Source organism: Cucumis melo, chromosome 12 (genome assembly GCF_025177605.1).
Source record: "Cucumis melo cultivar AY chromosome 12, USDA_Cmelo_AY_1.0, whole genome shotgun sequence".
Classification (NCBI taxonomy): Eukaryota; Viridiplantae; Streptophyta; class Magnoliopsida; order Cucurbitales; family Cucurbitaceae; genus Cucumis; species Cucumis melo.
Genome location: NC_066868.1, coordinates 27,544,179 through 27,571,210, shown reverse-complemented (window position 1 = coordinate 27,571,210; position 27,032 = coordinate 27,544,179). Strand labels below are relative to the sequence as shown.

At 33.5% G+C, this 27,032-nt stretch overlaps 6 protein-coding genes and 1 non-coding gene across 7 annotated transcripts; 3 read left to right on the top strand and 4 right to left on the bottom strand.

The window, feature by feature from the left end:
- Window positions 1–1,120: 1,120 nt before the first annotated feature.
- Window positions 1,121–4,304, bottom strand: LOC103495032 (uncharacterized). The gene is made up of 3 exons (XM_008456478.3): window positions 3,753–4,304; window positions 1,794–3,009; window positions 1,121–1,696 (listed from the first exon to the last, which is right to left on the bottom strand). The coding sequence occupies exons 1-3, from the start codon at window positions 4,125–4,127 to the stop codon at window positions 1,443–1,445; spliced, it is 1,845 nt and encodes a 614-aa protein (XP_008454700.2). The 5' UTR covers window positions 4,128–4,304; the 3' UTR covers window positions 1,121–1,442.
- A 2,507-nt stretch (window positions 4,305–6,811) lies between these two features.
- Window positions 6,812–7,982, bottom strand: LOC103495089 (basic leucine zipper 4-like). Its single transcript, XM_051080232.1, has 2 exons — window positions 7,429–7,982; window positions 6,812–7,269 (listed from the first exon to the last, which is right to left on the bottom strand). Exons 1-2 carry the CDS (start codon window positions 7,866–7,868, stop codon window positions 7,035–7,037), a joined length of 675 nt encoding a protein of 224 aa, XP_050936189.1. The 5' UTR covers window positions 7,869–7,982; the 3' UTR covers window positions 6,812–7,034.
- An 8,199-nt stretch (window positions 7,983–16,181) lies between these two features.
- On the top strand, window positions 16,182–17,686 carry LOC103495169 (H/ACA ribonucleoprotein complex subunit 2-like protein). The gene is made up of 4 exons (XM_008456664.3): window positions 16,182–16,461; window positions 16,682–16,751; window positions 17,024–17,129; window positions 17,408–17,686. The coding sequence occupies exons 1-4, from the start codon at window positions 16,320–16,322 to the stop codon at window positions 17,567–17,569; spliced, it is 480 nt and encodes a 159-aa protein (XP_008454886.1). The 5' UTR covers window positions 16,182–16,319; the 3' UTR covers window positions 17,570–17,686.
- A 914-nt stretch (window positions 17,687–18,600) lies between these two features.
- Window positions 18,601–22,121, top strand: LOC103495251 (uncharacterized). The gene is made up of 6 exons (XM_008456783.2): window positions 18,601–19,192; window positions 19,457–19,599; window positions 19,938–20,078; window positions 20,435–20,620; window positions 21,052–21,176; window positions 21,612–22,121. The coding sequence occupies exons 1-6, from the start codon at window positions 18,979–18,981 to the stop codon at window positions 21,835–21,837; spliced, it is 1,035 nt and encodes a 344-aa protein (XP_008455005.2). The 5' UTR covers window positions 18,601–18,978; the 3' UTR covers window positions 21,838–22,121.
- A 614-nt stretch (window positions 22,122–22,735) lies between these two features.
- On the bottom strand, window positions 22,736–22,809 carry TRNAV-AAC (transfer RNA valine (anticodon AAC)). The gene has a single exon. It is a non-coding gene; the product is annotated as a tRNA-Val (tRNA).
- Window positions 22,810–23,110: 301 nt separating this feature from the next.
- Window positions 23,111–24,605, top strand: LOC103495481 (tetraspanin-8-like). The gene is made up of 2 exons (XM_008457096.3): window positions 23,111–23,750; window positions 23,892–24,605. Exons 1-2 carry the CDS (start codon window positions 23,247–23,249, stop codon window positions 24,195–24,197), a joined length of 810 nt encoding a protein of 269 aa, XP_008455318.2. The 5' UTR covers window positions 23,111–23,246; the 3' UTR covers window positions 24,198–24,605.
- Window positions 24,606–24,621: 16 nt separating this feature from the next.
- LOC103495398 (calcium sensing receptor, chloroplastic) lies at window positions 24,622–27,025 on the bottom strand. Its single transcript, XM_008456981.3, has 6 exons — window positions 26,628–27,025; window positions 26,275–26,520; window positions 25,672–25,864; window positions 25,356–25,497; window positions 25,140–25,271; window positions 24,622–25,039 (listed from the first exon to the last, which is right to left on the bottom strand). The coding sequence occupies exons 1-6, from the start codon at window positions 26,847–26,849 to the stop codon at window positions 24,790–24,792; spliced, it is 1,185 nt and encodes a 394-aa protein (XP_008455203.1). The 5' UTR covers window positions 26,850–27,025; the 3' UTR covers window positions 24,622–24,789.
- Between the last annotated feature and the right edge of the window lie 7 nt (window positions 27,026–27,032).

The window sequence follows — 27,032 nt, the reverse complement described above, 5'->3', positions numbered from 1 at the left end:
CAAAGGTTGTTGAATAGCATTTATAACCCAAACCAACTAACACATGCCTTTGTTTGTGCGTGATGACAAAATTGTTAGAGACGTTTTTGGCACTCAAAGAATGCCAATCCATCCTCTACTAGTATATTTCTCGATCGATATATATTCTACCAAATCTCACCAAACATTTACCTTTTGGGATGCACACTCCACAATGCTATTTCTCAACCTCCTTTAGCCATGACCAAACCGGTTTTTGAACAAGTTCCCGACACAATTTGATGATATAAAAGATTAAAACAAAAATAACAAAGTCAAAGCAAAGTAAATATGGATAAAGATATATTCAAATATGTTTTTATTATGATGATTATTATTATTATTATTATTATTAATAAAATTCATCATCATATAATAAATGTAATTTAAAAAGTATAAAAGAAAGCAATAGAAAAAGAAAGAAAGAAAGATGAAAGGAGGGGGAGAGGGGGGAATAGCATAAAACACGGACATTCTGAAGGGATCCGTTTAGGGATCAGTTAACAAATATTAAACTTTAAAAGGGCTACCGGCGCAGAATCCGCAAGATGCACGTGATCTTTTTCACACCCTCTCCCTCACGTGGCCAACTCACTCCTTTTTCTTCTTCTTTTTTTTGGCTGCCCATGCCTTTTATTTCTCCTTCTTCTTTTAACATACAAAATAATAATAAAAGATGCCGTCCGTATACAATACAATTAAAGGGATAATTAATTAATATAGTTTGGAGAAAAGTTAATTTCTTTTTTTTTAATGGTTTGGTGGGGTAATAAATAAATAAATAATTGATGGTTATAGAAAAGAAATAAAAGAAATGGGAGAGAGAGAGAGAGAGAGAGGTGAGTGTGGAGAAGTGATAGGGGTATTAGGGCTGTGACAAATGATGAAGTGACAGCACCCAACACGGAAATGGTAGTTCAGTTTCCAAGCACGTGATAAGGCAGTTGAGTCACGTGTGTCCCCATCCCTCCCTGCCTCCTTCACACCCCCCCCCCCCACGTGCTCCCATTCCCCTAACCCTAAACACCCCCTTTTCCTCTCCCTGACACCTCTCCACGTGTGTTGTGGGTCCCATATATAATTTTTTCAATTTTGTGAAACATTTTTCCAAAATTGAACCACCAAAATTCTATTAAACTCACAAAACATACTGCCTCTTTCATCAATGAAATACAAAACTAATAGCTATTGATCAAGTAATAATTATTTACGATGTCCATGTCCATCTTCATCTTCTGCTGACGTTCTCGAAAGTCACGTGATCTTGTCGTAACAGCTTTTCTGAGTGCTTTCACAGAGCGTCCACAAAAAGCCCTTTCACATCACCCCTTCCATTTTGGTCCCCGCTTCTTCTTCTTCTTCTTCAACTCTCTGCTTCTCTATTCTGTCTAGTAATACACATTATTTGTTAGTTTCTTTACAGCCTAAGAAGAGGAACCCACCATTAGTTTTTCTAACATAATGGCATTAACAACATCTTTCACAAACCCCATGAAGCATTTTCTGCAAGAATCCGGCATCAGGGTTGACCTGTGAAGCTTCCGGATTTCTTCTTCTGTGTGTCTGCAAACCGAGCACGATACGTATTGTTTGGTCGGTTTTGGTGGGGGTTCTAAACCACATCTTGCCATGATTGCGTGTGTTGCTAGCCTTGACACTTCCTTGTACCTTTCATATCCTGCATAAATTTTATCTAATTATTACTCCACTTAATTGTTATAAGATAACTGGATATTAAATTAATGGTAATGGGGTTGGAGAGTGTGACGTAGTACCCAAATTTTTGCCTTGGCTTAGGAGTTTTAGATTGATTTTGACCAGCGTTCGTATCTCACTTTTCCCATCGTCATCGTTGCCAGCCTCACGAGCGGGATGGTGTTTATCCGAGGCTTGTGTCATTGTGGAGGATGATGAAACTTCATCCACTATTTTGTTTGATGGCTTTCTTCTATTTTCACAGTGGAAATCACCTCCATAAGTCTGGACCATTTTACCCAAGGGAAATTCTCCATTACTGGATGAATTGGTAGGAAAAAACTCATCAGAAGCTTTATTCTTCTTACTTGCTACGGGACGACACAATTGCTTGTCCAACTCGAGCAATCTTTGTTTTCCCATTTCCTTCTTATGCTTGGCTGGCTCATCCGGCTTCTTGATTTTGTACTGTTGACCTTTAGCTGTGTGAGAATCTTTTGTTTTTGTGGTTATTTGTCTACTAACAGGATGTCTCAAGGTTTGATCTTCCTCACGTATAGCCTTTGCCTTTGCAATTTCCATCATTCGCCATGCCTTCTCGACATCATAAGAGTTTCCATTACACTCGGGTAATGCAGTTGCCTGCAAGCTAATGGCTTGAGGTTGATCTGTTTGCTTGTTTATTAGTTCAGCACCACCAGTATCTCGTTTGGAACTGTTGCCACAATATGTGGATGAGCTGCTAGCAGGAAACTTCAGCGAACCCCTTCGTACAGCATCCCAGTTATCACGTAAAGCCCTTATATAGCTATGGATGTTGCGACATCGATGTAATGTTCTTGCACTTGTTCTTGCACCTGTTCCTGCAGCTTTACCACCACGACTAGGCAAAGATTTCTGGGCCACACTGCTTCTCGAACTGGGGACAATAGAAGGTGACTCACGATTTGAATGTAAAAGAGCTCCTCTGCGAGTTATGCCAACTGTTTGGGAACTTGATTCTTTTACTATATCAGAAATAGCAATGCGTGGTTCAACCGTAGTTGTTTGATTTTGATTGTTGAAACTAGTATCCAATTTAGTATCGGTGTGTTGAGCTCTGGAGATGGTGCAGTCATGGCAAAACCAATCACCTTCGGGTACATTAGCACCAAGGCCGACACAAAAAGTATGAGCAGCTGAATCACAGAGATCACAGAGTAACATGAGACCTTCGTCTTCCATTCCCTTGCACACAGTACAACACGTCTCTGCATATGGATCCCTAATCCTAGCATTTCCAGAAGCCGACTGGTCCTGAAACCAGGAAAGTTAGAAGCTTGTGAAACTATGCGGATTTCTACACCCAAGTTGAACTATGTTTTGCAAATCAAGCTTATAAATAGTAGATTACATCTTTTAGATGGTTTAAAAACTAAAAAAAGAATTCAAATGTGTGTTTTTAAAGAACATGAAATCTGACCAAACAAAACTTGTGATAAACAAGTATAACAAACAGAAAACTAAAAATGAAATGGATATCAAACAAGACCTTAGATGGATGCTCATTCAAGTTTTGTGGATGATGAACGTGAGAAACTGAAATATTTCTGGTGAGGAGGTAAATATAGATGCTTATAATTCTTAATCTTTTAAAAACTTCTATTATTGCTTTTCGAACAAGTAAATGACAGAAGAAAGAGTAATAGATGTTGTCGAGATGCAAAAATATATCTATTTTGACCTTAACCTCAAAATCAAGCAAGTGCCCACAAAATTTCGACATAGTTCAATACAATCAAATGTAATTAGTTGAAAATTTGCTCCAATAACCACGAGTTTGAAAAGAAAGGGAAGAATTTTACTAGCAGAGAGTACTGCATTGCATTATTCAATCAAACTGAGACTTGCAGTCAAGCATATTGGCAAAGACATCAATTGGAAAACGAAAAATTTCCAAATTCCAAACAAAAATCGCATCCCTTAAACCCTAAAAAAGCTAAATGTCAATCATCGAGTTCACAATCAAGCAGTAAGATGTCGATTACAGAGTTACTGACCTGATTCCGCATAGGAATATTAACAATTCGTTCACGGAGGCGACAGGGATCCTTCGCAATTCTATGAACAACAGTAAACCTCCCCTTACAAGCAGGGCATCTAGATTCAATCCTCGCCCACTCCATAATGCAGACGAAGCAAAAATAATGGTCACAGGAATCAAGCTTGCCTCTCTCCGCTTTTCCATCATCCGAAAAGCAAATTACACAGATAGAAGAAGGATTATCGTCAATCAGCAGGTGATTTTCTTCAAATCCACCTTCAGGTAATTCGTTTTCGTCACCGGATTTGGCACTCGCAGAAGGACAAGAAATTAGGGCTTTTAAACGATCTTCTGGGGACGACGCGAAGGAGTTAGTTGAATCGTCCGCCATCGTCGACGAGTGACAGAGTGGCCTTCGAGGACCGGCGAAATAGTTCAGACAGGATCGCCGATGAACGTCGACGAACAGTACTTGTACGAAGGGGGCCGCCGGTCTCGTTCTCGATATTTATTGTATTGTCCGTTTCTCCAAAATATTGTTTTAATTTTCCAAAATGTCACCATTGACAATAATATTTTGTGAGTGTGAGAACTTATAAAACTTTAATAAATACATTGCCAATGCTGACATGGCAATAATTTAGGACTAACACCACATCTCCATTCAAAATGTCATTTTAATTTACTTATATTTGAAAGTTTAATATTGCAGTTTAAACTCAAAACGCTTTAATTTCATTACGGGTGTTCAAACATTCTCGATGAATTTTGTTTCCATTCGTTTTGGTTCTCTACTAACTATTTTCAATTTTAATATTTACAATTATCAACCATTGCATGGATTGGAGAATGAAAAACATTAAAATAGAAAATATGTTGGTGGCAATGGATGAGACCCATGTGAAGGTGTTGGCTAAAGAAGAAACAACAATTCTCGTTTTGGAACAAATCCCAAAGTTTAAAAAAAAAAAGAAAAAAAAACATCACAACATTATAAATTTAACATACAAAAGTTAATTTTCTCCTTAATTTAACTCCTCACCCTCAACTAATGATGCATTAATTTAATTTTTACATTTCTCACCCTAAGTAAAAATAAACAAATAAAATTCAAACCTTCTTGAGGTTGAAAATGGGTCAAATTACATATTTACAACAAATTAATGTCATTCCTATAAGAAAACGTGCTTTATTTGATGTTTAATTTTTTTTTTTTTGCTCTAAAAAAAATTTAGAAAATAAATCTTATTGTTATTATTATTAACATAATATGAAGAAATTTTTTTAAACTTTATGCAAAAGAGAAAAAAAAAATTAATCTTAAAACTTTGAATTTATATTTATTAGAAAGATTAATGAGAATTAAGGGTTTAGGAAGAAGCAAGGGTTCCTAAAAATAATGGAATTATTTTTTTTCCACATTTCAAGAGGGTTTGTTTGTTGTCCCCTTCACATCTCCCAAAACATAAAATCCATCAAATTACAATGCCTAAAATTTCAAAGCTTTTTGAAGATTTATATATGGATTTCTTGTCTCTATTATTTTATATATGTATATATATGTATATATAATCTTTACCTTTGACAATTTTCCACTCACACATGCAATAATAATAAACAATAACCAAACTCCAACCACATTCTCTTCTTTATGTTTCTCAATGCATAACCAAACAAACACAAAGATATCTTTGTTTTAACCTAAGTTTTGACCTTCCAAACACTCTCTTTTTTCACTTTTGTCTCTATAAATTACACTCCTCTTCTCATTTCAAATGCTTCCCCCTCACTTTTTCTTTTCCCCACATCACTATTTTTTCTCAATGCTCATGGCTTCTGTAAGGCTTCTCATCTTTCTCTTCACTTTCGTTTTCCTACGAGGTAATCAAACAACAACGTAGATCATGTACGATTTCGTTTAATAACATTGGCTGCATTATGAATGTATATATGTTGTCGTCTTTGTTTTGAAAATTTGTAGAAGAATCTAAGTAAAAGTATATACATGATAACTTTTTGCTCAGCTGTTATATGTATATGTTACAGCTTTAAATTTATGTGTAGGTGGAGTTGCTGATGGGAGAAGCTATCCGGTTTCAACTCCAGTAGCAGAGTGTAAAGAAATGGAAAAAGATATAATGAAAAAGATGGAAAGAATAAGGGTGAAGGAGGTCGATGGTTGTCGTTCTTCTCCAAGTACAATCGACTCGTCTGATAATCTTTATAAAAAAAAGAAGAAAAGTTTAAATGTAAAGTACAAATGGGTTAACAAAAGTCATGGTGGACATCTACCTAACGACAAAGGTTCGAGATTTATAGCTTTTAATGCGGATTATTTTGTTGCTAAACCTCATCCTCCAAAGAATAATGGGGGGAAGTATCTCTAAAACCATTTGTTTATTTTTTCCAGTAGAAATTGTTTCATATGATAGATTTCTAGATTTTTTCCTTTTTTTTTTTTTTGTTCATTGTAAGAATCTTAGTATAAATAAATGGTAAATCATTCAATAACACAGTTTCTTTTACTAAATCATTTCTATATACAAAGAGTTTGCTTCAAATAATTAAAGATGCAATAAATAAAGTAAGTTGGTCTGTAGATCAGTTCATGGGGTCAAGTTCGAATTTATGAGCAATTTCCATTCTTAGGATGTTTTACAAATGGCCTCATTAATTACTTTCCATTATTTTGGTCTATATTATATTCATCAGGTTAACATAATTAATTAGTGTAATGTTATATTATAGCAAAAACATATAATAATTCAATCATAATGAATATATGTATTCCTTCTGTAAGATTGATAAGGTTCAAATATATATATGATTATGTTCGTATCTCCCACTTAATTGCTATACTATACAAAGTTTTTATTTTAATCGATGATAAGTATACTTGAAAATTCATACAACAACAACTTTTAATAAACAATATCTATATATATGATGATGAACTTTCCCTTTTGAAAGTTGGGAATAAAATAGGGAGGAAAAGCATCTTGTCCTTTGTCAAGTCAACTGTTAAAGATCAGCAAGAAATTTTTTTAAAAAAAGAACCTGAAACCCATTGAAAAGAAATAACAATGATGAAAGAAAAGTTAATTAATTAATTATATATATATATATATCCATCAGATGGGATAATTTAGATTTAGAAAAGTAGCTAAGCTAGTGATCATGATGAAAAATACAGATATATATATATATGTTATGATATTTGTTCATCTTCTCTTCTTCTTCTTCTTCTTCTTCTTCTTCATGGGTATATTAAAGTTGTATAGAGAGAGAGATGAGAGAGCTAGGAGGAATTTGGTTCAGCTGCTGCTCTTCGATTATTTTTAATAATGGAGTTCCCAAAAGCATCTTCACAATTTCTCAATGGCGTCAAGAAATCAGTTAGAATAATCTGAAGTGATGATACTTTTCGTTTTAGCTCTGCATTCTCATGCAAGATTTGTTGGTTGCATTCCACCACTTGTATCAACTTCTCCGATAACTGTCGATTCGAAACCTCCAACTGTCCTACCTGATAGCTAATTAAAACGCGTACGTATTAACTTTCAATCGACATCTCTATATATATTTACGACGTGATCTTAATCATAACAACTATACAATAAAAGACGAATATATACATAATTATTGGTTTTTACAATTATTATATGTAGAGATTTGAAAATCTTGCCTGGTACTGCAACTCTTCGATTTGTTTCTTCTTTCTCATCCTTGACCTTCTTGCGGATTCCCGATTTGATATCATTCTTCGTAGCTTCCTCTCAGCCATTACGGTGAGATGATGATGACGGTGAACGTCGAGAACTTCAACGACGTCCAAAACGTTGTCGTTGCTATAACAAGAGGCGGAATTGGGGGAGGAGAAGACATTAGAATTATTGTTGTTGTTGTTGGTAGGGGTCTGGCTAGTAGTGATCATAGTAGCTGGGAACACAATTTCTCTATGGAAATTACCACAAGAACCATTTGACTCATGATCTTCATGATCATTATTAGTATCACCTTCTGATCTTCTCATCATCCTATTTGTTTCCATCATCAAATGTGAAGAACAATGCCTCTTCAAGCTTCCATTAAATGGATTTTCCCCAAATCCCAAATCTTCATTCATCTCCATTATTGAGAGAGAGAGAGATTGAAAAAGAAGAAAAAAAATTAATAGAAAGATGGATGGATGGTTATAAAATGAGAATTAAGCTTTTGTTTTGATTTTGAAGGCCCTTAGCTTCTTCTCCTCATTTGCTTTAAGAGAGAAGCAAAAGGGACCATTAGGGAAAATTAAAGAGGTAGATGGGGTAGCCATTAAAAGTCAAAAACATTAATAGACTCATCAAAAAGTGTTCTTTCTTAATAGGCAATCTTTTTCCTTCAAATTCTCTAAACTATTAATTATTCCAAGAAGAATTACAAAAATCACTTATGAAATACAATGTTACGGTAGCTACGATTACTCTTTTAAACTGTCAATTATCATAAAAATTGACCTCTCAAACTTGTTTAACAGTCGTGATGGTCGGTGTTAATTAAACTCCCAAAAGTAATAATTAACGAAACCCTCAAATAATTGTAACAATCTCACAATTATCATCCAAAATTGGACAAATTTAACACTTCAATTTTAACCTTTTATATAAACTTTAGGATTCAATTTTTACGTTTGAAAGTTTGAGGTATAATTGCACTTATCTTTGTTCTTTAGAAGTTGAATTTTTCAGTTTGTCCTATTATCTCTATAATATGCTATTTTGATATATACATCCTTTGTACGAAAAAATTGGAATAATTTTTTCCAATATATATATATATATTTGCATGGCCTTTTCATTTCTAAAATCTACATTAACCAAAAATATATTCTAAATGTTTTTGATAAAAAAAATAAAAAAATAAATAAATAGAGAGGATTGCTTAGAACATTTCTTCTACCTCTCATGTCTATATCACCACAAAATTTCTTCTTCTTCTTTTTTTTTTCTTTTTGATATTGACATATGCCAATATTCCTACCAAAATCATATGCAAATCCTAAATGATAATGTTTTTTCCCCATCTCATTTATTTATCTATTTATTTATTTCCATCAAAGATCTCTAAAACAAAATTAAATAATTAACAAAGCATATGCCTATAAACTTTTCTTTTTCAATATAATCTCCCACCCACTATGCCACATCTTTGATTCATTTAAGGAAACTTTGTAATAAAAAAGAAAAAAAATACATCATTATGTGTTGTTATTGGAGAAAGTGTTAGTGCTTTAAATTCAAATCCGATTGGAAATTGATTAATTAATTAATTAATTAATTAATTAATTAATTAATTAATTAATTACTATAATTTGACCACTATTGTATACAATTAATAACTTAATTGGGAAATTAATTAATTGCTCTTTTGTCCTTATAAAGGTTTTTAATTTAACTCATGTGGTTGCCTTCCACCTCATACCCATGTTTGCAAAAATTTAAATAATTTTGTCCTTAGGTTTATTCTAAGCTATAGCTTCCATTTATGATATGATCATATTGCCCCCCCCCCCCCTAACATTTAATGTTATTATTATTATTTCAAAGAATATGTCTCCATAAAAATAAGCCATAACTTTATATTTAGCTAATGAAGGGACCCTTTGTGTTGTGTTAAGTTTATGGCAAAAACTTGGTTTAAGAAGCAATTGTATTTCTTTAATTAATCACTTCATTTTCAAAACTTTGCTCATTAAGTGGGTGTGTGTTCTAAAGGAATAAATTATAAAACCTCTTGGAGTTTTATATATTTGTGTGTGTGTGTTTTTATATATATATATATTATTTAGTTGTTTATTATTATTTGTGAAAATTAGTATATATTTAGTATTAAGTGTGAATTGATTAGTGAATTTATATACTTTTAGATTGATTCTAATTTTTCTTTTTTCGTTTTAATAAAAGTGATTTATGTAGATGATCGAAAAGTCAAACCGTACGTAATAATATAGGTTTTGCTTGTTCGTCACTTCATTTTATTTGTTTAACTAAAAAAAAAGTTGGAAGATCCGTTGGAAATTCGTGTATCGAATGTTGTTCTTTTTTTAAAATGAAAAAGGTATAATTTAGAGACGGTTTAATAACTATTTGATTTTTTTTAAGGAACGCTTAATCCACATTTATGATTTTTTTTAATCTACTTTTTTTTATTAGAAAAAATCGAAATGGTCATTAAATCGGTCTTAACAAAGAAAAAAATTCTACTAAATTAATTGAATCAATTTGATTGCAATAATAAAAGATGTTATTTAACTAATCTCATAAAGGATTTACATAAAATATATGAACGAATTTTAGAGTAAATTCCCCTAAACCTAATTTTAGAGTTATTTTTCTTCTTAAACCAAATTAAAGAAAGAAAGAAAGAAAGAAAAAGAATATTTTTTTCATTTTCTGAATTTTTGAGTATATTCTCATAAAACATAAAAAAAGCTAAACCAATGGAATCAAACCTAACAAATGTATTATTATTATTATTATTAAGAAAAAAAAAATATTCTTTTGCCACTAAGAAAATAATTAATGGGTTGGTTGGGGGAAGATAAAATCTCACCCTATATGTCTATTAAAGGCATTTAAAATTCCATTTCTACCAAAATTACACAAAATATGAACCAATTAATTAAAAACATACCCTTTTAGCTTAATTAGTAACATAATATGAAAATTCCAAAAAGGAAAAGAAATTTATATATATATATATATATATAAAAAACTAAATGATATTAATCAATATGAAGATCATATGCTATAAACAACCATTATTATTTATTGGTGTATTATTTATTTTTTTCAAATCTTATAATTGACCCAATAAAGGAGAGATTATGACATTAAACTTATACCTAAAATTTGAACTTTGCGTGTGAAAATCAAATCAATATCATTTGATTTATTGAAATTTAATTATTTTTCATTATCATTAGGAAGAAATTACCCGAAATGAAAGAATTAATGATATTATTAGCATGAAATTGTTGAGACTTCGATTTCTTATGTGTTGTTTTTTTAGTAAAACACCTAAAATGGGATATTTCTAATGTTATATTTACTACCATTAATATTTATATATTGCTTTCATATTTGGATATAATTATTTACTACACTTTACATTTATATATATATATATAAAAGTAATAATGAATTTTATTTTTTCCTTCAAATTTAATTAGATCACTTTAATTGTTTTGACAAATTATTGAACCTATATTTATTTATTCATTCATCGAAAGATTGCCAAAGATACATCTAAATATTGGACACTCAAAGTTTTACGACGATAAAAATTAAACTCTCGAACTTATAATTACGACTTATACGAATAGTATAGATTTTAGAACTAGTTGGTTTTTGCAAATTGAAATGGGCTTTGGTTACAAGTAGATGATGGGCTTTCTTTCTAGTTTCTAATATTGGGCCTGAAGACCAAACGATTAGTTAGGGTTTGTTGCAAAATTTAGTTTGATTGATGCTAATACTGTTCTTCAATCGAGTTTAATTACATATTCTTGAAAACCCAAAACCCTCGTATAACTAAAACTTCAATTCATTTTGTTAAACAACAAAAGGGTTTCTCAAATTACTTCATATTAATTATTGTGTTTTTTTTTTTTTTTGGTTTGTGACTGCCTTCTTCTTCATTGCCATTGGCATTAATTCCTTATGCATTTGAGTTTCAAATTAATAAGTTTGGACGTCATCATCTACCTACTCTTCTTGATCATCATTTCAACCTGCTATTTCTTCTCTTAACTGTCTTATGCTATAAATAAATAAAAGCTTAATGATATTAATATTAAGAGCATATGCTATAAACAACCATTATACAAATGCTTCATCTAAGCCTATTGTCAAATCTTATAATTGACCCAATAAAGGACAGATTATTATTATGACATTAAACTTATAGCTAAGATTAGAGTGAAAATCAAATCTATATCATTGGATTATTGAAATTTAGTTATTCATATCATTAGAAAGAAATTACTCCAAATGAAAACAATAAAATTACATCTAAATGTTATTAAAATAAAGCATAAATAATTATTTTCTCTTGTTGAGTAGAGATTAAGAATGGGTTTGTCTTTTTCTGCCTACAGGGTTGGGTGGAAAATCCTGGGGAAATTGAGCAAAGAATGTAATGTAACTTCCTAATACATATTTAATACTTTCTTTTTCTCTAAATCTCCAAAATTTTAATCCTTTATAAGATATATTTATGTATTTTAATCAGCTGAAAGTGCTTTTGTCTGCTTGTATAGGAATCTACCTTTCATTTTCTTCCTTAATTTTGGTATTACAATTCTTTTTTAAATTGAAAATTTTCACACGACTGCAAGCAGTTGCTTAATATTTAAGCCATTATTATCTTCACCAAAAAAAGAGATCAGTAAAGGTTCGAATCCTTGTCGTTAGAAAAAAAGAAAAAGAAAATAAATGTTATAGATTTGGCAGTATGTTTCTTTACATTACAGTGTTCTTCATTCTAGATGACGATAAGTTTTTTTTGGAGCCACCGTACAATATCATATTATAGTGGGCATGCAGTTAGTTGCTTAGTTCTTTCTCATTTTGTTCTTCTATTGTTGTCGTGTGAGATTTCTCATCTTGAGGAATTTTTTCCACGTTAAGAGTGGTTTTGTTCAATGCTTATTACCATTATACTCTCTGTATATAGTTGATTAACTTCCTATTAGATTCATACTAGAGATGATTAGTCCTAAAAATAATCACAGAAGTTTTTATAGCAGATAAGTAAGCCTAATTAAATTCTATATACAGTGTTTAATATCCTACAAGCATCATTGTTTCCTCATTTCTTTTATTATCATATACACAAATAGCTTGAAGGGGTTTATAAACACACACTTGCACAATATATATCTAAGGGGGTGAAGTGAACTATTGTTTTTACACTACATGGGTATATATGCATATATATACACACACAAAGACTTTGTAAGAGAGTCATTATTTATTAAGGGTTATGAGTAGAGAGAGTTGGGGAAAAAGGGTTTTCGAGAGAGTGCATGCATGAATCCCCTTTGTTTCGTCCTTATTGGGTCCACGTAATTGACACAGTGGAATGCAACAAAGCAAATATAAAGTAATGTATATGTTAGAAGGTTTTGTTCTTTGGATTATAATATTTCACTTTGTTGCTAGACAAAGATATAAGTCGAGGAAAAGACAAGAGGAATGGTGAGGAGGGCAGCTGCGGCTTTGTGTGCATGTTATAAAGTGATCTTAATTAAATTATTCAAAAGATTAGGACCTGAAATTTTGGGGAAAATTAAGCTAATATTGTTCATATAATACCATAAACTTTAAGGGAAATTATTGGCTCAAATAATAAAAAGAACTAATAGATTTGCACTTTCTCAAAAGCTCCAAATTTCCATCTCTAATGGAGATTGGGCAATATCTAAAGTAATCATTTTAAATATGTCACACTTTGATAGTGGGAGCTAAAAAGGTTACTATACTTTCAATTTCATACCTCACTCACCTCCATGGCCATATTGATCTTTGGGTTATTTTACTCCTTTCAAATCAATGATCATGTTATCTCAAATTTATAGAAATTAACTACTCCTAGCTCCATCACAAAAAAATATAATAATGATGATCACTATTTATTCTAAAATTTTGTTGAGATTTAAAAGTAGAAGGACCCAAGTAAAGTAATTCTAACAAAGTTTCAATTTTTCAATACGGATCATAATCTTCTTCACTCAAACTAATTATAAAAAAAAAAATGATAGATATTTCTCAAAAGTTAATAACATCAACTTAATGATGATGCTCCTTATATTATTTAGCCATTAACCTAATTTGAAATCCCACTTTAGAATTAGGGTGAATGGATTGAAAGATTGAACTGCCAAAATCATCATTAGCTAAACTGATATAATGTTTAAAATATCCATTTTGATATTAGAGAGATTTGATTCCACACTGAAACTCAATAATTCAAACTTAATACTCTTTATTAATTAGAATAATTAAGTACTCAACTATATGGCATGCTTTAGATTGATCAGTTGTTTAGAATAGTTTGTGTCATTTATTCAAAAGAAAAAGGAAAGTTGTACGGAAACCAAGTTTTGTAGTTTAAAGGAAAAGTTAAACATCAATATATTATTAATGAATCGTAGGTGCCAGCAGCAGTTCTATATATAAATGGGACTCATGGAAGAACTCTCATTTTACGTTTATATTTGAGTACTGGTCTAAAAGAGAGAACTTTAACAAGGAAGAGAGCATCGTTATTTTTGTTGTTTTAGAAAAAGAAGAAAGGATGTGTTGTTGTTGGGTTGAAAATTGCATTAGAAAGGCATGTAGGTTATGGGAATCATTAAAGGGTGAAGAAAGTGGCCGTGGCGGGATGACGATGGCGGCGGAGATGGTGGAGGAATGGAAGGAGATGATAGTAGCATTATGTGTATCATCAGCCATAGGGATCGCAACGGTGTCTGTTCAAATAGAAACAAATAAACGACTTCCAACAACATTTCAGTTTCTATCCATTGCTGTGTTGCTTTGTTTTGGGTTTGTGGGTTTTGCAAAAATGACCAAACCCATTTTCAAAACAGTTTCAAAGATACTGTACTGTGTGGGAGGGTTTTTGGGTTTTACAGCCTTTTTCTTAGCCACTGCCATTCCATATGCTCCATATTTTCAAATCATTATCTTCATCCTTTACTTGATCTTTTGCTTCATCTTCATGCTCATCACCACCATTCACAACCAACAACCTTCTTCCACCACTCCTCCCCTTTGACACATCCATATGTATATATATATATATATCAACCTCTCAACCCCAACCCCAATATCCAAAAGTGTAACTAATTATATGTTCGTATATATATATCTTCTTTTTCTTGATCAACTTAAATATGTGTTTAATATTAATGTCACCCTCATCATTGGTCAGTTGGATACAATCCAACTCTAAAGGATATAGGCCAAGTTCGATGTGGGCTAGCTAGATGAGCCAAATCTTCGAAAGTGAACAATTTGGCTTTATTGAATTAAAGTTGAACAATTAGCAGAGGTTGCACCTTGTATCATATGCTCTGTTTGCTTTTTTTGTAAAATAATACAAATTTCTTCAACTAGCTGGTACATTCCAACCAGCACCTAATCTAGATCAAGTTGGGTAAACTATTAATTGTTGGTCGAGCTTGGATTGAACGAAGGCCAAGCTTAATTAAGTTGAGTGTTTAGGGCACGAACATGTCAATGAGAGGTTTGAGCCAACATACTCATATTCCAACTACTATTCTTTGTCACGCGTCAAACTCTTTATTTTTCACTTGTTATCTAGTTGTTGGAGTAGGTTATATAAAGATAAGTGCACATAACAAACATGCAAATAATTATTACTCCTCTTGAAATATATGAATAAATGTGATCTCCTCGCCATTATAGCATATCATAAAAATTAAGTTGAGTCCTTTTATAAATTTCGTTGACAAACCTTCGTAATTCTGTGTCAGTAATTATTGGTCTTCCATTTAAAAGAGTCTGATAGTTAGGTTTTTAAAGATTCAAACTTTATGTTCAAATAAAAATATATTGAATTTTGTGTCTAAATAGGGTTCTAACAAAATTTTTATATTTTAAAATTTAAACACCCACTTAACACATAATTAAGTTTATGGGTTCGTTAGATTTTAATTTTCTTTTAGAAACAAATTAAAGTTTATTTTATAATGGCAGTAATTTGTAATACATTTGATCATAAATTCTGAAAACAAAATTCAAAACAAACTTTGATGGAAAGTTATATATATATATATATATATTCGCATTTGAGCATAAATTAAACTTTTTTCTTTCCTTCATTCTCCAAATATTTTGGAGGATATTCTCTGTTATAATGGAAATATGATGGGGGGTTTTCTTCTTTGGAAATGACTCATCTTCTCCACTTTTTTTTCAGAGTGGACAAAATGGCTTTTTGATAGTGCATGTCAATCTTTTTTTCTCTCTTTAATATTTCTTTCACTTGGTCTACCACTTAGATGATTTTTTTAATAATTGATTTTTAGAATCACATGGCTAGCTACATGTTGAACTTCATTAAAAAGAATATGAATTATAATACTATCATGAAAAAAAGATCAATTAAAAAAAATCAAGATATATACTTTTGATTAAGAGACGACTTAAGAGATGATTGAAGATTCAAATATTTCACCCTTTTAGAAGAAAAAATAAAATAAGATATCAAGAAAAATGTTTGGAATATAATTCAACGACGTCGTTTCGAGATTTGACGCCTCATGAGGGCCTTCAAAGATGATTTTGCTGGGCCGATAAAGCCCAATTGAACGAATGGATGTGAAGATATTATTGGGCTATAACGTGCGAGGTATTCGCACGTGGGAGCTTGTTTCGCCTCCATCCTCACCTTAAACCCTAGTAATAAAGAAGAGACGAAGCCAAAAACCCAAGCGTAGCGGTCTCCGTCGTCGTCGTCAAAATCTCATTTTTCTCCGGCAGTTCCATCTTCAAATCCTCTTACGGAGGCAATGGGAAGTGATAGCGAGGCAGAGAAGTCGCGTCAAAAGGACAAAGAAAAGGAGAAGAAGAAGCTGTTGGCTCTTGCTCCAATTGCCAAACCCCTTGCCGGCAAAAAGCTCTGCAAGCGTACCCTCAAGCTCGTTCGCAAAGGTATACCATCTCGTTTACAAATTTTTTTTGGAGTTTTGAAGCTGTTTTTGATTGTATAGAGGAGGTTTGTGTTGGAATTAGTACGATTGCTTTCGTTGCCCTCAACCGATGGGTGAAACTGGTTGAATCTGGAAGCTTTTTTTTTGTTCTTGATAGATTTGGTTTTTGTATTAGATATGAAAAACATTTCGTCTTAAAACATTCGTCTGTGTTCTTTCAGCTGCTGAGTATAAGTGCCTGAAGCGGGGTGTGAAGGAGGTTGTCAAAAGCATAAGGCGCGGTCAAAAAGGGTAACTTCTGCTATGAATTTTATCCTAATTTTTCGCTTGCATTGATTAATATGATGCTAAAGATAGAACAATGGCGAAGGAATTAGGAATTATGGAATATTAATATAATTCCAATAGTCTTTTATATTCATTTTCATTATTTTGGGATGGATTGAAATCAAAACAAGCCGTTGGGAAATCTATACATATAATGTAATGCACGAAATTCCTTCTACTATATGTTATATTGAATTTCTTTTTTGCCCCTTCATCTTTTGTCCGCTGCAATGCAGATTGTGTGTAATAGCTGGAAACATTTCCCCCATTGACGTGATCACTCATGTTCCAATCTTATGTGAAGAATCAGATATTCGTTACGTATATGTTCCCTCCAAGGAAGTAAGTGATGGCTATTTCAACCTTCTCAGGAATGCTTTGATTGTTTGTTGTTGTGTGTTACCTGAATAAGTTGAGAAATGAGATAAGTGCAATGGGTGCATATTTGTTCTTTATCTACTCTGAACTACTTGAGTTTATAGAGCATAATTAAGTGTAGGAGGTTGCAAAGCTTAACACCAAGTTCCTAAGGATCCTTAAAACTTTTCTCAACCATCTATGCCATGATTCTTGTTCTTGTGAAAATAATCTGACAGACGTTAATCGTGTTTGTTATCTAGGATCTTGCCAATGCAGGGTCAACGAAGAGGCCAACATGTTGTGTGCTGGTACAAACAAAGCCAAACAAAGGGGAGCTTGGATCAACTGAACAAGAGAAACTCAAAGCTGACTTTGACCAAGTTGTAGCTGAAGTATCAGAACTTACTAGCACTCTTTTTTGAAAAGTAAAGTTGTTTTCTTTAACTTCTCTCAATGTACTTGTAGCATTTCTCTTCAAACTGGTTAGTGTACTCTGTTTTACCCTCAAATTTGTTTGGTCTTATGCCATTTCTACTCAATCATCTCTCCCCAATATTAATATATATATATAACTTATTCCAAATCATCTTGTAGAGAAGCAATCGACAGCATCCGGTGCGTACGGATCTTGTATTTCCGTTAAGTTCCATTTTGTAGCTTTCGTGTAAAGCTCGCTTTACTAATTTTTTTCGTTTAAGCCGTTTATTATTCATGATAGATTAGACATCAAATTTTAATCTGTTCATCAAATTTCTGAAATTTTTAGTAAGCCTTTCGTTTGTAGGAGATTTGAATGATACCTTGGGACTAATCCCAATAATAATTATTTACAAACTATTGCTTTTCTGAAATACAATAGATGGAAATCTAGTTTTATAAAATTGTTTTGATAAATAAAGAGATTCAAATACATGTTTGCCTTTTTTATTTTTATTTTCCTGTCTAAGAAGATATTGATAAATTCTAATAATTAATTGATCTCTTCTGTATTTACTTCAAACTTCAAGTATACTTCAAACTTGAAGAATAAAATAAATACAAACTTTAAGTTCATCAATTAAATTTGCATTATAACTATGGCAACAAAGTTTTTGTCGATTTTTTCATTGATATTTTCATGTTTTCACGAATAAATTCATGAAACATAAAAAGAATATGTAAGTTTTAATAATTATTTTAATACAACGATCGTGGAGATAGTGATCAAAATTAGTGTCAAATAATTATTCTAAAGAATCACTTTTTCATGGTAAAACGAACTTATTTATAAATAACAAAATGCCAAAACTATAAGGTGCAAACTTTGAAACAGTGGATGGATCATTCAATATTTTAAAATATTTCTAATGATTTTACCATTTAATCTATCATAGTAAGAAAGTCTATCATTTTACTTCTTTTTTAACCATACGTTGAGTAGGGACCGAACTTCAAATTGATATTGGTTGAGAAAAAGAAAATCTTGGAAAAAAGAGTACTATGTTCTCTACTAGAAAGGAAAAATCCTTTTTGTTTGAACATTGGTGTGGTCGCGTGTGGTGAGTTGGTAACAGCCGAAATGAATCTATATGTAAAAACTAGCGCGACACACCACCAAAGCTTTGGCTTCCACAGGTCAAACCGCCTAGCAATACTTTTTGAGAAAAGCTTCAGCACGAATTTATGTATTTTTAGTGTAACGTAAATCTCACTTTCAGTTTACGATTCTTTTCATTTTACATCAAATCCGGTCTGATTTCGTTCTCTTCCATCGAGATTTGATTAGATTCAAATAATTTGTTTTCAATTCCTTCCTTCCAATCTATATGCTTTCCTCTCCCTAAAGGGGGAAATGGGTTGCTCCTTTTCTGGGTTAAATGCTCTCTACGACGCTGTCAATGGTGGTGGAGATGTTTGGATCAACGAAAATCGCTTTAGGATTGTCAGGCAGCTCGGAGAAGGTGGCTTCGCCTTTGTGTTTTTGGTCAAAGAGGTTGTTTCCGACTCTTCTTCACCCTCTGGTGGCGGTCTCGCTAAGAAATTGAAGGACCCATCTCGTCTTTCCGGTTTGCCCCTTTAACTTGATCTCTGTTCTTCTTCTTTTTTTTTTTTCTTTTTAATTCATTGTTGCGTTTTTCTGATTGGGTCATTCGGAAATTAACTTAGAAATTTTTCAATTTGATAGTTTTGATCTGGGTCTTGAGTGCTTTTAGAATTTGACTGAAGATGTGGGTAATTTTTGCAGTCACTGGACTCCAATGTCGTTTCTTGCTTTTTGTTGTTAGTTTTAAATTTATGCTTTCTCCTTAACGAATTTAATTATTCTATAGGTGATGGAACTTATGCTTTGAAAAAGGTTCTAATTCAGAGCAGCGAACAATTGGAGCTGGTGAGGGAGGAGATACGTATTTCGTCGCTTTTTTGTCATCCTAATCTACTTCCACTTCTTGACCATGCTATAATTGCAGTTAAGGTAGTGAATAAAGATGTTTTTTTTTTCTTTTTCTATATCTGCTTTGAGTTACAAGTAATTATATTATCTTTTAGCTAGTAGTTTTAATGTTAAAAAATATTAAGGAAGTTTTGGTTAACCTTGACTCTCATCTGAACATCAGCCTTTCATTGAAGATTATGTGAATAGATGGATTAATATATGGTTATCACATGAAATACCTTTATAAATGTGGATATTTCATTGACAATGATATTACACTTAGGCTTCTGGTTCGAGTATTAATTTCTATGACTATCCTTAACCTTTCAAATGGTATTTCCATGATTGTGCCTAATCTTTCTTTTGTTATGGGGTAGTCATCTGAAGGATCTGTGAAACATGAAGCATACTTGTTATTTCCAGTTCACTTGGATGGAACATTACTGGACAATGCCCAGACAATGAAGGCTAAGAAAGAATTCTTTTCTACATTGGATGTTTTGGAGATATTTCGTCAGGTAATAACTATCTGTTATTGCTTTATAGTTTTCACCTTTGAGTTAGTTTACTTCTTATGAGTTTTTCTTGACTTATTTACCATGAATATCTATTGACAATGTAAATACTTTACGTTTACTGTGTATCCTTGACTTAAATACTTCACGCTTGATGTGTATCCATTATTTTAAATTGTTTTTACTATCACATACCCCTAGCCCTTCTTCTTCCCATTTTTTTCCCAAAAGGAGTAAAATTTTGTATGAATAGATATCGCTGTTTTGGTTTTAAGTAAGGTGTGCATATATATCATAATTCTTCAAATTTTCATGAATTTTCTTAAAACAAGTTCATTTGAAAACATTTCCTACTGCAGCTTTGTGCGGGGCTTAAGCATATGCACAGTAACGAACCTCCTTATGCACACAATGATGTGAAGCCTGGTAATGTTCTTTTAACTCATAGAAAAGGGAAGTCGCCTCTTGCAATATTGATGGATTTTGGTAGTGCTCGACCCGCTAGAAAAGAAATTCGTTCTCGTTCGGAGGCACTCCAATTGCAGGTTATTGATTATTCTTTCTTTTCATATATTAGTACCATGATCTTTGCAACAATAACTTACACAACAGATCATACGCATGTACCTCCAAAATTACATAACCTTTTGCTGGATCATTTTAATCATGCTTGTAACATCTTCATTTAAATAACAAAACTATAATCTTAGAATAATTAGTCCTTGTTTGTAGATGTAAGATCAAAACATTCTTGTTATATAAATATACATTATAGTTCATTTTGATTAGGCTTTTTTAGTACAATTGGGGGCGGGGGATTCAAACCACAGAACTGGTGGTTAACACATTGGTATGCCAATTAAGCTATACTTGTTTTGGCATTATGGTTAGGCCTTTGCAAGAGAACTAATATAATTTTCAAATCATGTGAATTTTCATACTAAATTTGATGCACTCAACCTTATTTGCTCTGTAGGAATGGGCATCTGAGCATTGTTCAGCACCTTTTCGAGCACCGGAGCTGTGGGATTGTCCAAGCCATGCAGACATTGATGAGAGGACTGATATCTGGTCACTGGGATGTACTTTGTATGCAATAATGTGAGTAGTAATAATTTTCCTTTGTGATTATTGAAACCATGTCAGTCTTTCAGAAACTATGATAGTGTGTTCATACAATTATGAGGAAACAAGGCGCTAATTGCTTTCTAGACAAACCTACCCTTACTGAGCAAAAGCTTTTAGTTTGATGCATCATAAGTTTACAGCCAACCATGGAAAGGACCATTTAAATGTGGGTTAGCTTATTAAAAGGTAATAATCTTGGACGAACTGAACCAAATGTCAATTCAGGTTGCTGAGGTAAAAGCTTCACCTTATCGGTCAAAATATTCTATCATAATCCTTCATCTATCGGTATGGTTAATTATTTAGATCAAGTGGGTCAAACTTCATCACATCATTAATATAATAAACTAAACTTCACTGTTGATTGCTTGTAATTTTTCATAATTTTCATTAATGGATATGCTGCAGGTATGGGTTATCTCCATTTGAGTATGCCCTTGGAGAATCTGGTGGAAGCCTTCAATTAGCCATTGTAAATGCACAAATCAAATGGCCAGCAGGACCTAGTCCTCCATATCCCGATGCTCTCCACCAGTTTATAAAATGGATGCTTCAGCCCCAGGCTGCTGTTCGACCTCGGATTGACGATATCGTCATTCATGTTGACAAGTTGATTGCAAAGTTTTCTAATTAGATAAACAGGGGCATGAGACACAAGTTGATAGCTGTACACATTTTCGACAACTTTTGTGCCTCTTAATATGTCAGTTTAAGCAGGTACAATTTGTCTGTTGAGATTATTTTTCTCTATCGTCTAGGTGTAGTCGGGTTCGATTGAAGTTTTTTTCTTCTTCTTTTTTTCCCTTTTTGCCCATAAAAATTCTAGTTTGTAGAACAACAGTGGATTCTGTACATTGTGGGTTCTGTACTTCCTGGAATTGTTGAATGTTTCATAGAGAGACCCAATATTGCCGCAAACTAATCTTTGATCTATCAATTTTTACTAGACACAAAATTAGGTAATTTAAGATTACTTAGACACGAAAGTGTTTAACAGATTAACTAACAGTCAGACACAAATTTAATAAACCTAAATTTGAAGTTTTAGGAATTTTTTTTATACAAGTTCATCAAATGACTAAGAAGTTAGGGTTCAATTTATGGTGGAGTCTTCTTGTCACTCAAATGTTGTATAGTTTAGTGGTGGATTATTGTTCCATGACCGACTATAGATCAAGGCCAAGTCCTTAAATTGTTTAAAAAAACTGATACTTTTTTTTTTTTTTCTTTCGACCACATTGCATCAATTTAGTGAAAGAGTGTTGAAAGGTTAGAGAGAGGGTTCGATAAATTATTACTTTTTCACGTAGGCTGCAAAAGTTAACTTAAACCAAAACTTACATGCTATCAAACTTACATCCAACGAGACCTCCCGTTGTGGCAACCTCATAGAATACCTTTTCAAGGTTAAGAAGTTAGTTTACATTAAACTTGTAATATAAAAATTGTTTTAGAACAGAAAACACTGAAATTTGCTTAAGGTGTTTGTAGTAAAATATAAATGAAAGTATGATCGTGAAAAAGTGAAAAAATGGCGTCGCCCGGACTCGAACCGGAGACCTTCAGTGTGTTAGACTGACGTGATAACCAACTACACCACGACACCGTCTTGTTGGAAGGCAATAAAATTGTACTAATTGAGCGATAGCTAAGATAACAAAACCAAACCGAAGAGAGGTAGAATTAACACAAGAAAAAATGAAAAATGTTCTTCCAACAAAATTCCCTACTTAATTTGCATGCAAATGAGTAAATTAATATGTTAAATAAAAAGACTGCACTCTTGCTTTTGCATGCAAATTAAAGTAATATATTGATGTTTGTTACCTTTTCTTTTCCTCATCTTTATATGTAATGTGTATATATATAGTTAACGAACGTGACGTTGTTGAAAATCCACAAGAGACGAAGTTCTTTCCCTCTTCTTCATCTTCTTCGTCTTCCTCAAATCATTCCCTCTCCCTCATTTCAATATCAATCAAAATCACATTATCGTCATTGATTCAAATATCACAATTAAAAATTCAAACATATAAACCAACAATGTGCCGTTTAAGCAATATATTAATGGGTCTCCTTAACAGCTTCACGTTAATCGTCAGCCTAGTTGCCATTCTCGCCGCCGTCCAGGTCCGTAATCACGGTGGCACCGCTTGCCAGAAGTTTCTTCAGGATCCTATTCTCACCGTAGGAATCTTCTTCTTCGTCGTTTCCTTGCTCGGCCTAATTGGATCTTGCTGCCGCCTCAATTCCATCCTATATCTTTACCTGATTGTGATGTTTTTGTTGATTCTTGGGTTAATGGCGTTTACGATTTTCTCCTTATTGGTAACCAACAAAGGAATTGGACAGGCCGTTTCTGGAAGGGGATATAGGGAATATCGCCTTGGGGATTACTCGCATTGGCTTCAAAATTACGTCGTTAGTCATGATAATTGGCCTCGCATTCGTAGTTGTTTGGTTGATGCGCCGATTTGCCGGAGCCTTGCTGCTAATTTCCGTGGAAAAGAGGCGGATTTCTTTAAGGAGAATCTCTCCCCGATACAGGTTCCTTCGCATTTGGATTTTGTTTAGATAAAGAATTGCATGTTAAATTATTCTTAATATAATTCCTTACCTATTGTTCTTGTTTCACCGAATCTGAAAACGATGGAATGAGTTTCTAAACCAATTTGAATTATTTTGCAGTCTGGATGTTGCAAGCCGCCGTCGTACTGCGGGTTCGAATTCAAGAACGCCACATTCTGGACAACTCCGAAAGCAGGGCCGGTGGTGGCGGACACCGATTGCACCACCTGGAGCAACAAACAGAACGCTCTATGCTACGATTGCAAGTCCTGCAAGGGTGGAATTCTGGCTAACATCCGCAAGGAATGGAGGCGTTTCGCCATTTTCAACTCTTGTGTTCTTGCAGTCATCACCATCATCTATTGCATCGGCTGCTGCGCCACAAGAAGCAACCATAAACATAACAGATACTATGGCTATCCTTAACTATTTCTCCATGCTTTGATTCCACGCTTCAACCTGCTCGAAATGACTTTTTAATGCTTAAAAACAATTTTTTCTAAGCAGTGTCATTCGATTGACGTCATTATGAAATCCCCAAATGCATTAGTGATAGTGTTATGTATTAGATCTTTTGTATGAAAATGTTTGGGTTTGGATTTGTTAAGTTCCCATGTCATGGTGATGTGTATGTTTTTGGTGCATTTTACTTGCATCACATATGCATACGGCCTGTTGTTCATAATTTTTTTATTGTCTCTAATGAAGGCTTTATACAAAAGTTGTGCAGCTGCTACATTCTTTCTTTTTGGTCTTCTTTTACTTTTTGTCAAGAGTAATTACGCCTGAATTCTTACCTAGTTTTGAATTATTCATGATTCTGGTTGGTGTAAAGAGGAAGCAATGGATATTGATATGATGCTATTTCTACCTTTTTCATCAAATATATAACCTGCAAGCAGTAACTAAGGCAAGATACGAAGACAAAATCAAATCAAGAATTACAGATTATAATTTACAGATCCTATGGTAATGTGGGAAGGAAACTGTGTGGCGGTCGACATGAATGGTGAAAATTTTAATCAGTACCAGGAAGCAATTTTTGACCAGATGCAGATGTCAATGAAGTCGTCCCGAAACGTTTGGTTCCAGATGAGATGACTCGGGATGGCGAAAGGATCTCTGCGAATGAGAACTTGTACGTATCTGTTCCTAACCGACTTTGTAACCAACCTTTGCTACCTAAAAACCCATCAGTTACAATCCAGGAGTTCTTGAAGCCAAGGCTTGTTAGTGCTTTTGCAACTGCTTTTGCTGAGTCTGAGTACCTGAGTTTTCATAAAATTTAATGTAAGTATGATCAGTAAAGATGTGGGTGGGTAAAGTAATGATGGGGAGATTAATATTTGAGGTGGGAAGATGACTCACGAGCCCAAGATCACTATATTGGAGCCTTTGTTAAGTTTCTTGAGGTATGAAATCTTGATGGCCGAAAGTTCAGCTTCTAGTTTCTTTGCGTTCCGGACAATGCCTCGCAACTTGTTTGGTAATTCTTCCAAACTGAAACAATTTGATGCGAATGTTCATTTTTATGAAGGGATATGAGTAGATGAAATCAATTGTGAAAAAGTTTGTTCAACTTACGGAATGGCAATCGATTGGTTCTTCGCACTTGAAGGAAGGCGAGGAATGCCAGACTTATCCTTGTCCTTCTCGGATCGTATATCAATCAGAAAGTAATTGCTTGATGAAATTAGATCGAGTGTTTGAGCAGGAGAGAGTTCACCTAAACACAATGTATCACTAGTCAGACTAAATAACCCTAAACACAAAATCATAAAATCCAAAGACTCTTTATTCTATGGCTAGAATTAGAGATGAACTCTGTTTTGCAAAATGAAACCTCAAAAATCAAAGTCATTGCCGTTTTCTTGTGATGTGTAAAGGAGAATAGATGCACCTTTGTAGCCACGAAAGTTGAAGGAGATAGCAGACCAAATTGGAGGAAAGAGCAGGTAAGCCAAGACTAAGACTCCAGCAATTTCTGCAATTACAAGAGGATCGGTTGTGGAGATCGTCTCGACAGTCGACGAAGCTATAGGCTTGGCACCTTCAATGACCTTACCAGTTTGTTGTGCTGCCCCTACTACTGTCTGCAACCAAGAAAAGTATTTGATATGTGAATCTGGGTATGATGAAAACAATCTAATAGAAAGATTCTCCGATTGGCACCAACGGTAGAAGGAAATTCAAAATAATGAATCATACTTCACTCTCAAAATTTATTATTTTTGTCATATATGTGTCTATTTAATAAACTTAAGCTTTTGGTGGATGTCTAAACAATGTTGATCCTGCTTTGACTTTGTACGACTAGTGTCTAATATGCACAGAAATACTTCAACCATTAAGTAGAGCAGCAGACCGAGATGAGTACAAACACAACGTCAGCCCAAACTTCATCATTTGAAAAGGAAAAAAGAATGGCCATAATCTTCTTTAATACAAGATGAAGAAAGGACAACCAAGATTTAATGTCCAATGCCAATGAAGGATTACAAACCTTGGCAGCACTAAGAACAGGTTCAGTGTCAATGCCAGAGTCCTGAAGTGCTTCTAGCGCTTTCTTTGAAGCCTCAGAAATAGTTGGAGAAGCAACCTTCAACGCCTCTTCTCCAGCTTGCTTCACTATCGGCAGCGCCGCATCAACACCCGGCTTCAAAACATTTTTAGCAGACTCAATAGCCTGTTGTGCAATATCAAAGAAATTCGAGCCCATTTCTTGAACTTGATCAAACGTCTTCTCCACCTACAGTTCCACAAAAAAAAAAAAAAAAAAAAAAAAAAAGTCACGTCGGCAAACAATTGGTTCTAAATCGAACCAACTTACATTGAACAAAAGAACGATTGAGTTACTTCATTAAGAGATGAGACGATTTGGTCTTTGTTGAGAGCCCTAGCTTCGTAGGGAGAAGAAATAAGAGCTAAGAGAGAGAGAGTAGTGGAAGCCGGTAAAGAAACGGAGATGGGACGGAATTGGGACTTGGAATCGGACCTGTGAGAGGGAGAAGGAAGTGAAGGAGTTGGGTGGTGATGTCTAGGAATGGAGGAAGCTCTGATGGGGATCTTCATCGCCATGGATGACTGTAACAGAGCCAACCTCAACCCAAAGGCGAGTGAAGAAGAAGAAGAAGAAGAAGAAGAGGATTGAGGTGATGAATTAGTGGTGAGTGTTGGAAGGGAAAATTATGAAAAAGAAAAAGTGATTCTTTGCCCATTGTTGCACATCTACTTGGCACAAAATTGGATTTCATTTCGTGG

Bases quoted from the DNA above. Each gene is read 5' to 3' on its own strand.
- LOC103495032 (XM_008456478.3), bottom strand. From the start codon at position 4,127: ATGGCGGACGATTCAACTAACTCCTTCGCGTCGTCCCCAGAAGATCGT. The intron at 3,010-3,752 runs GTCAGTAACTCT...TCCTGGTTTCAG, and splicing joins ATATTCCTATGCGGAATCAG to GACCAGTCGGCTTCTGGAAA. The intron at 1,697-1,793 runs GTACTACGTCAC...AAATTTATGCAG, and splicing joins AAGCCAAGGCAAAAATTTGG to GATATGAAAGGTACAAGGAA.
- LOC103495089 (XM_051080232.1), bottom strand. From the start codon at position 7,868: ATGGAGATGAATGAAGATTTGGGATTTGGGGAAAATCCATTTAATGGA. The intron at 7,270-7,428 runs GTACCAGGCAAG...CGTTTTAATTAG, and splicing joins AAACAAATCGAAGAGTTGCA to CTATCAGGTAGGACAGTTGG.
- LOC103495169 (XM_008456664.3), top strand. From the start codon at position 16,320: ATGGGAAGTGATAGCGAGGCAGAGAAGTCGCGTCAAAAGGACAAAGAA. The intron at 16,462-16,681 runs GTATACCATCTC...GTGTTCTTTCAG, and splicing joins CCTCAAGCTCGTTCGCAAAG to CTGCTGAGTATAAGTGCCTG. The intron at 16,752-17,023 runs GTAACTTCTGCT...GCTGCAATGCAG, and splicing joins ATAAGGCGCGGTCAAAAAGG to ATTGTGTGTAATAGCTGGAA.
- LOC103495251 (XM_008456783.2), top strand. From the start codon at position 18,979: ATGGGTTGCTCCTTTTCTGGGTTAAATGCTCTCTACGACGCTGTCAAT. The intron at 19,193-19,456 runs GTTTGCCCCTTT...ATTATTCTATAG, and splicing joins GGACCCATCTCGTCTTTCCG to GTGATGGAACTTATGCTTTG. The intron at 21,177-21,611 runs GTGAGTAGTAAT...GATATGCTGCAG, and splicing joins TGTACTTTGTATGCAATAAT to GTATGGGTTATCTCCATTTG.
- LOC103495481 (XM_008457096.3), top strand. From the start codon at position 23,247: ATGTGCCGTTTAAGCAATATATTAATGGGTCTCCTTAACAGCTTCACG. The intron at 23,751-23,891 runs GTTCCTTCGCAT...ATTATTTTGCAG, and splicing joins AGAATCTCTCCCCGATACAG to TCTGGATGTTGCAAGCCGCC.
- LOC103495398 (XM_008456981.3), bottom strand. From the start codon at position 26,849: ATGGCGATGAAGATCCCCATCAGAGCTTCCTCCATTCCTAGACATCAC. The intron at 25,865-26,274 runs GTTTGTAATCCT...TCTTGGTTGCAG, and splicing joins CTGTTCTTAGTGCTGCCAAG to ACAGTAGTAGGGGCAGCACA. The intron at 25,040-25,139 runs GTGAGTCATCTT...ATGAAAACTCAG, and splicing joins AATATAGTGATCTTGGGCTC to GTACTCAGACTCAGCAAAAG.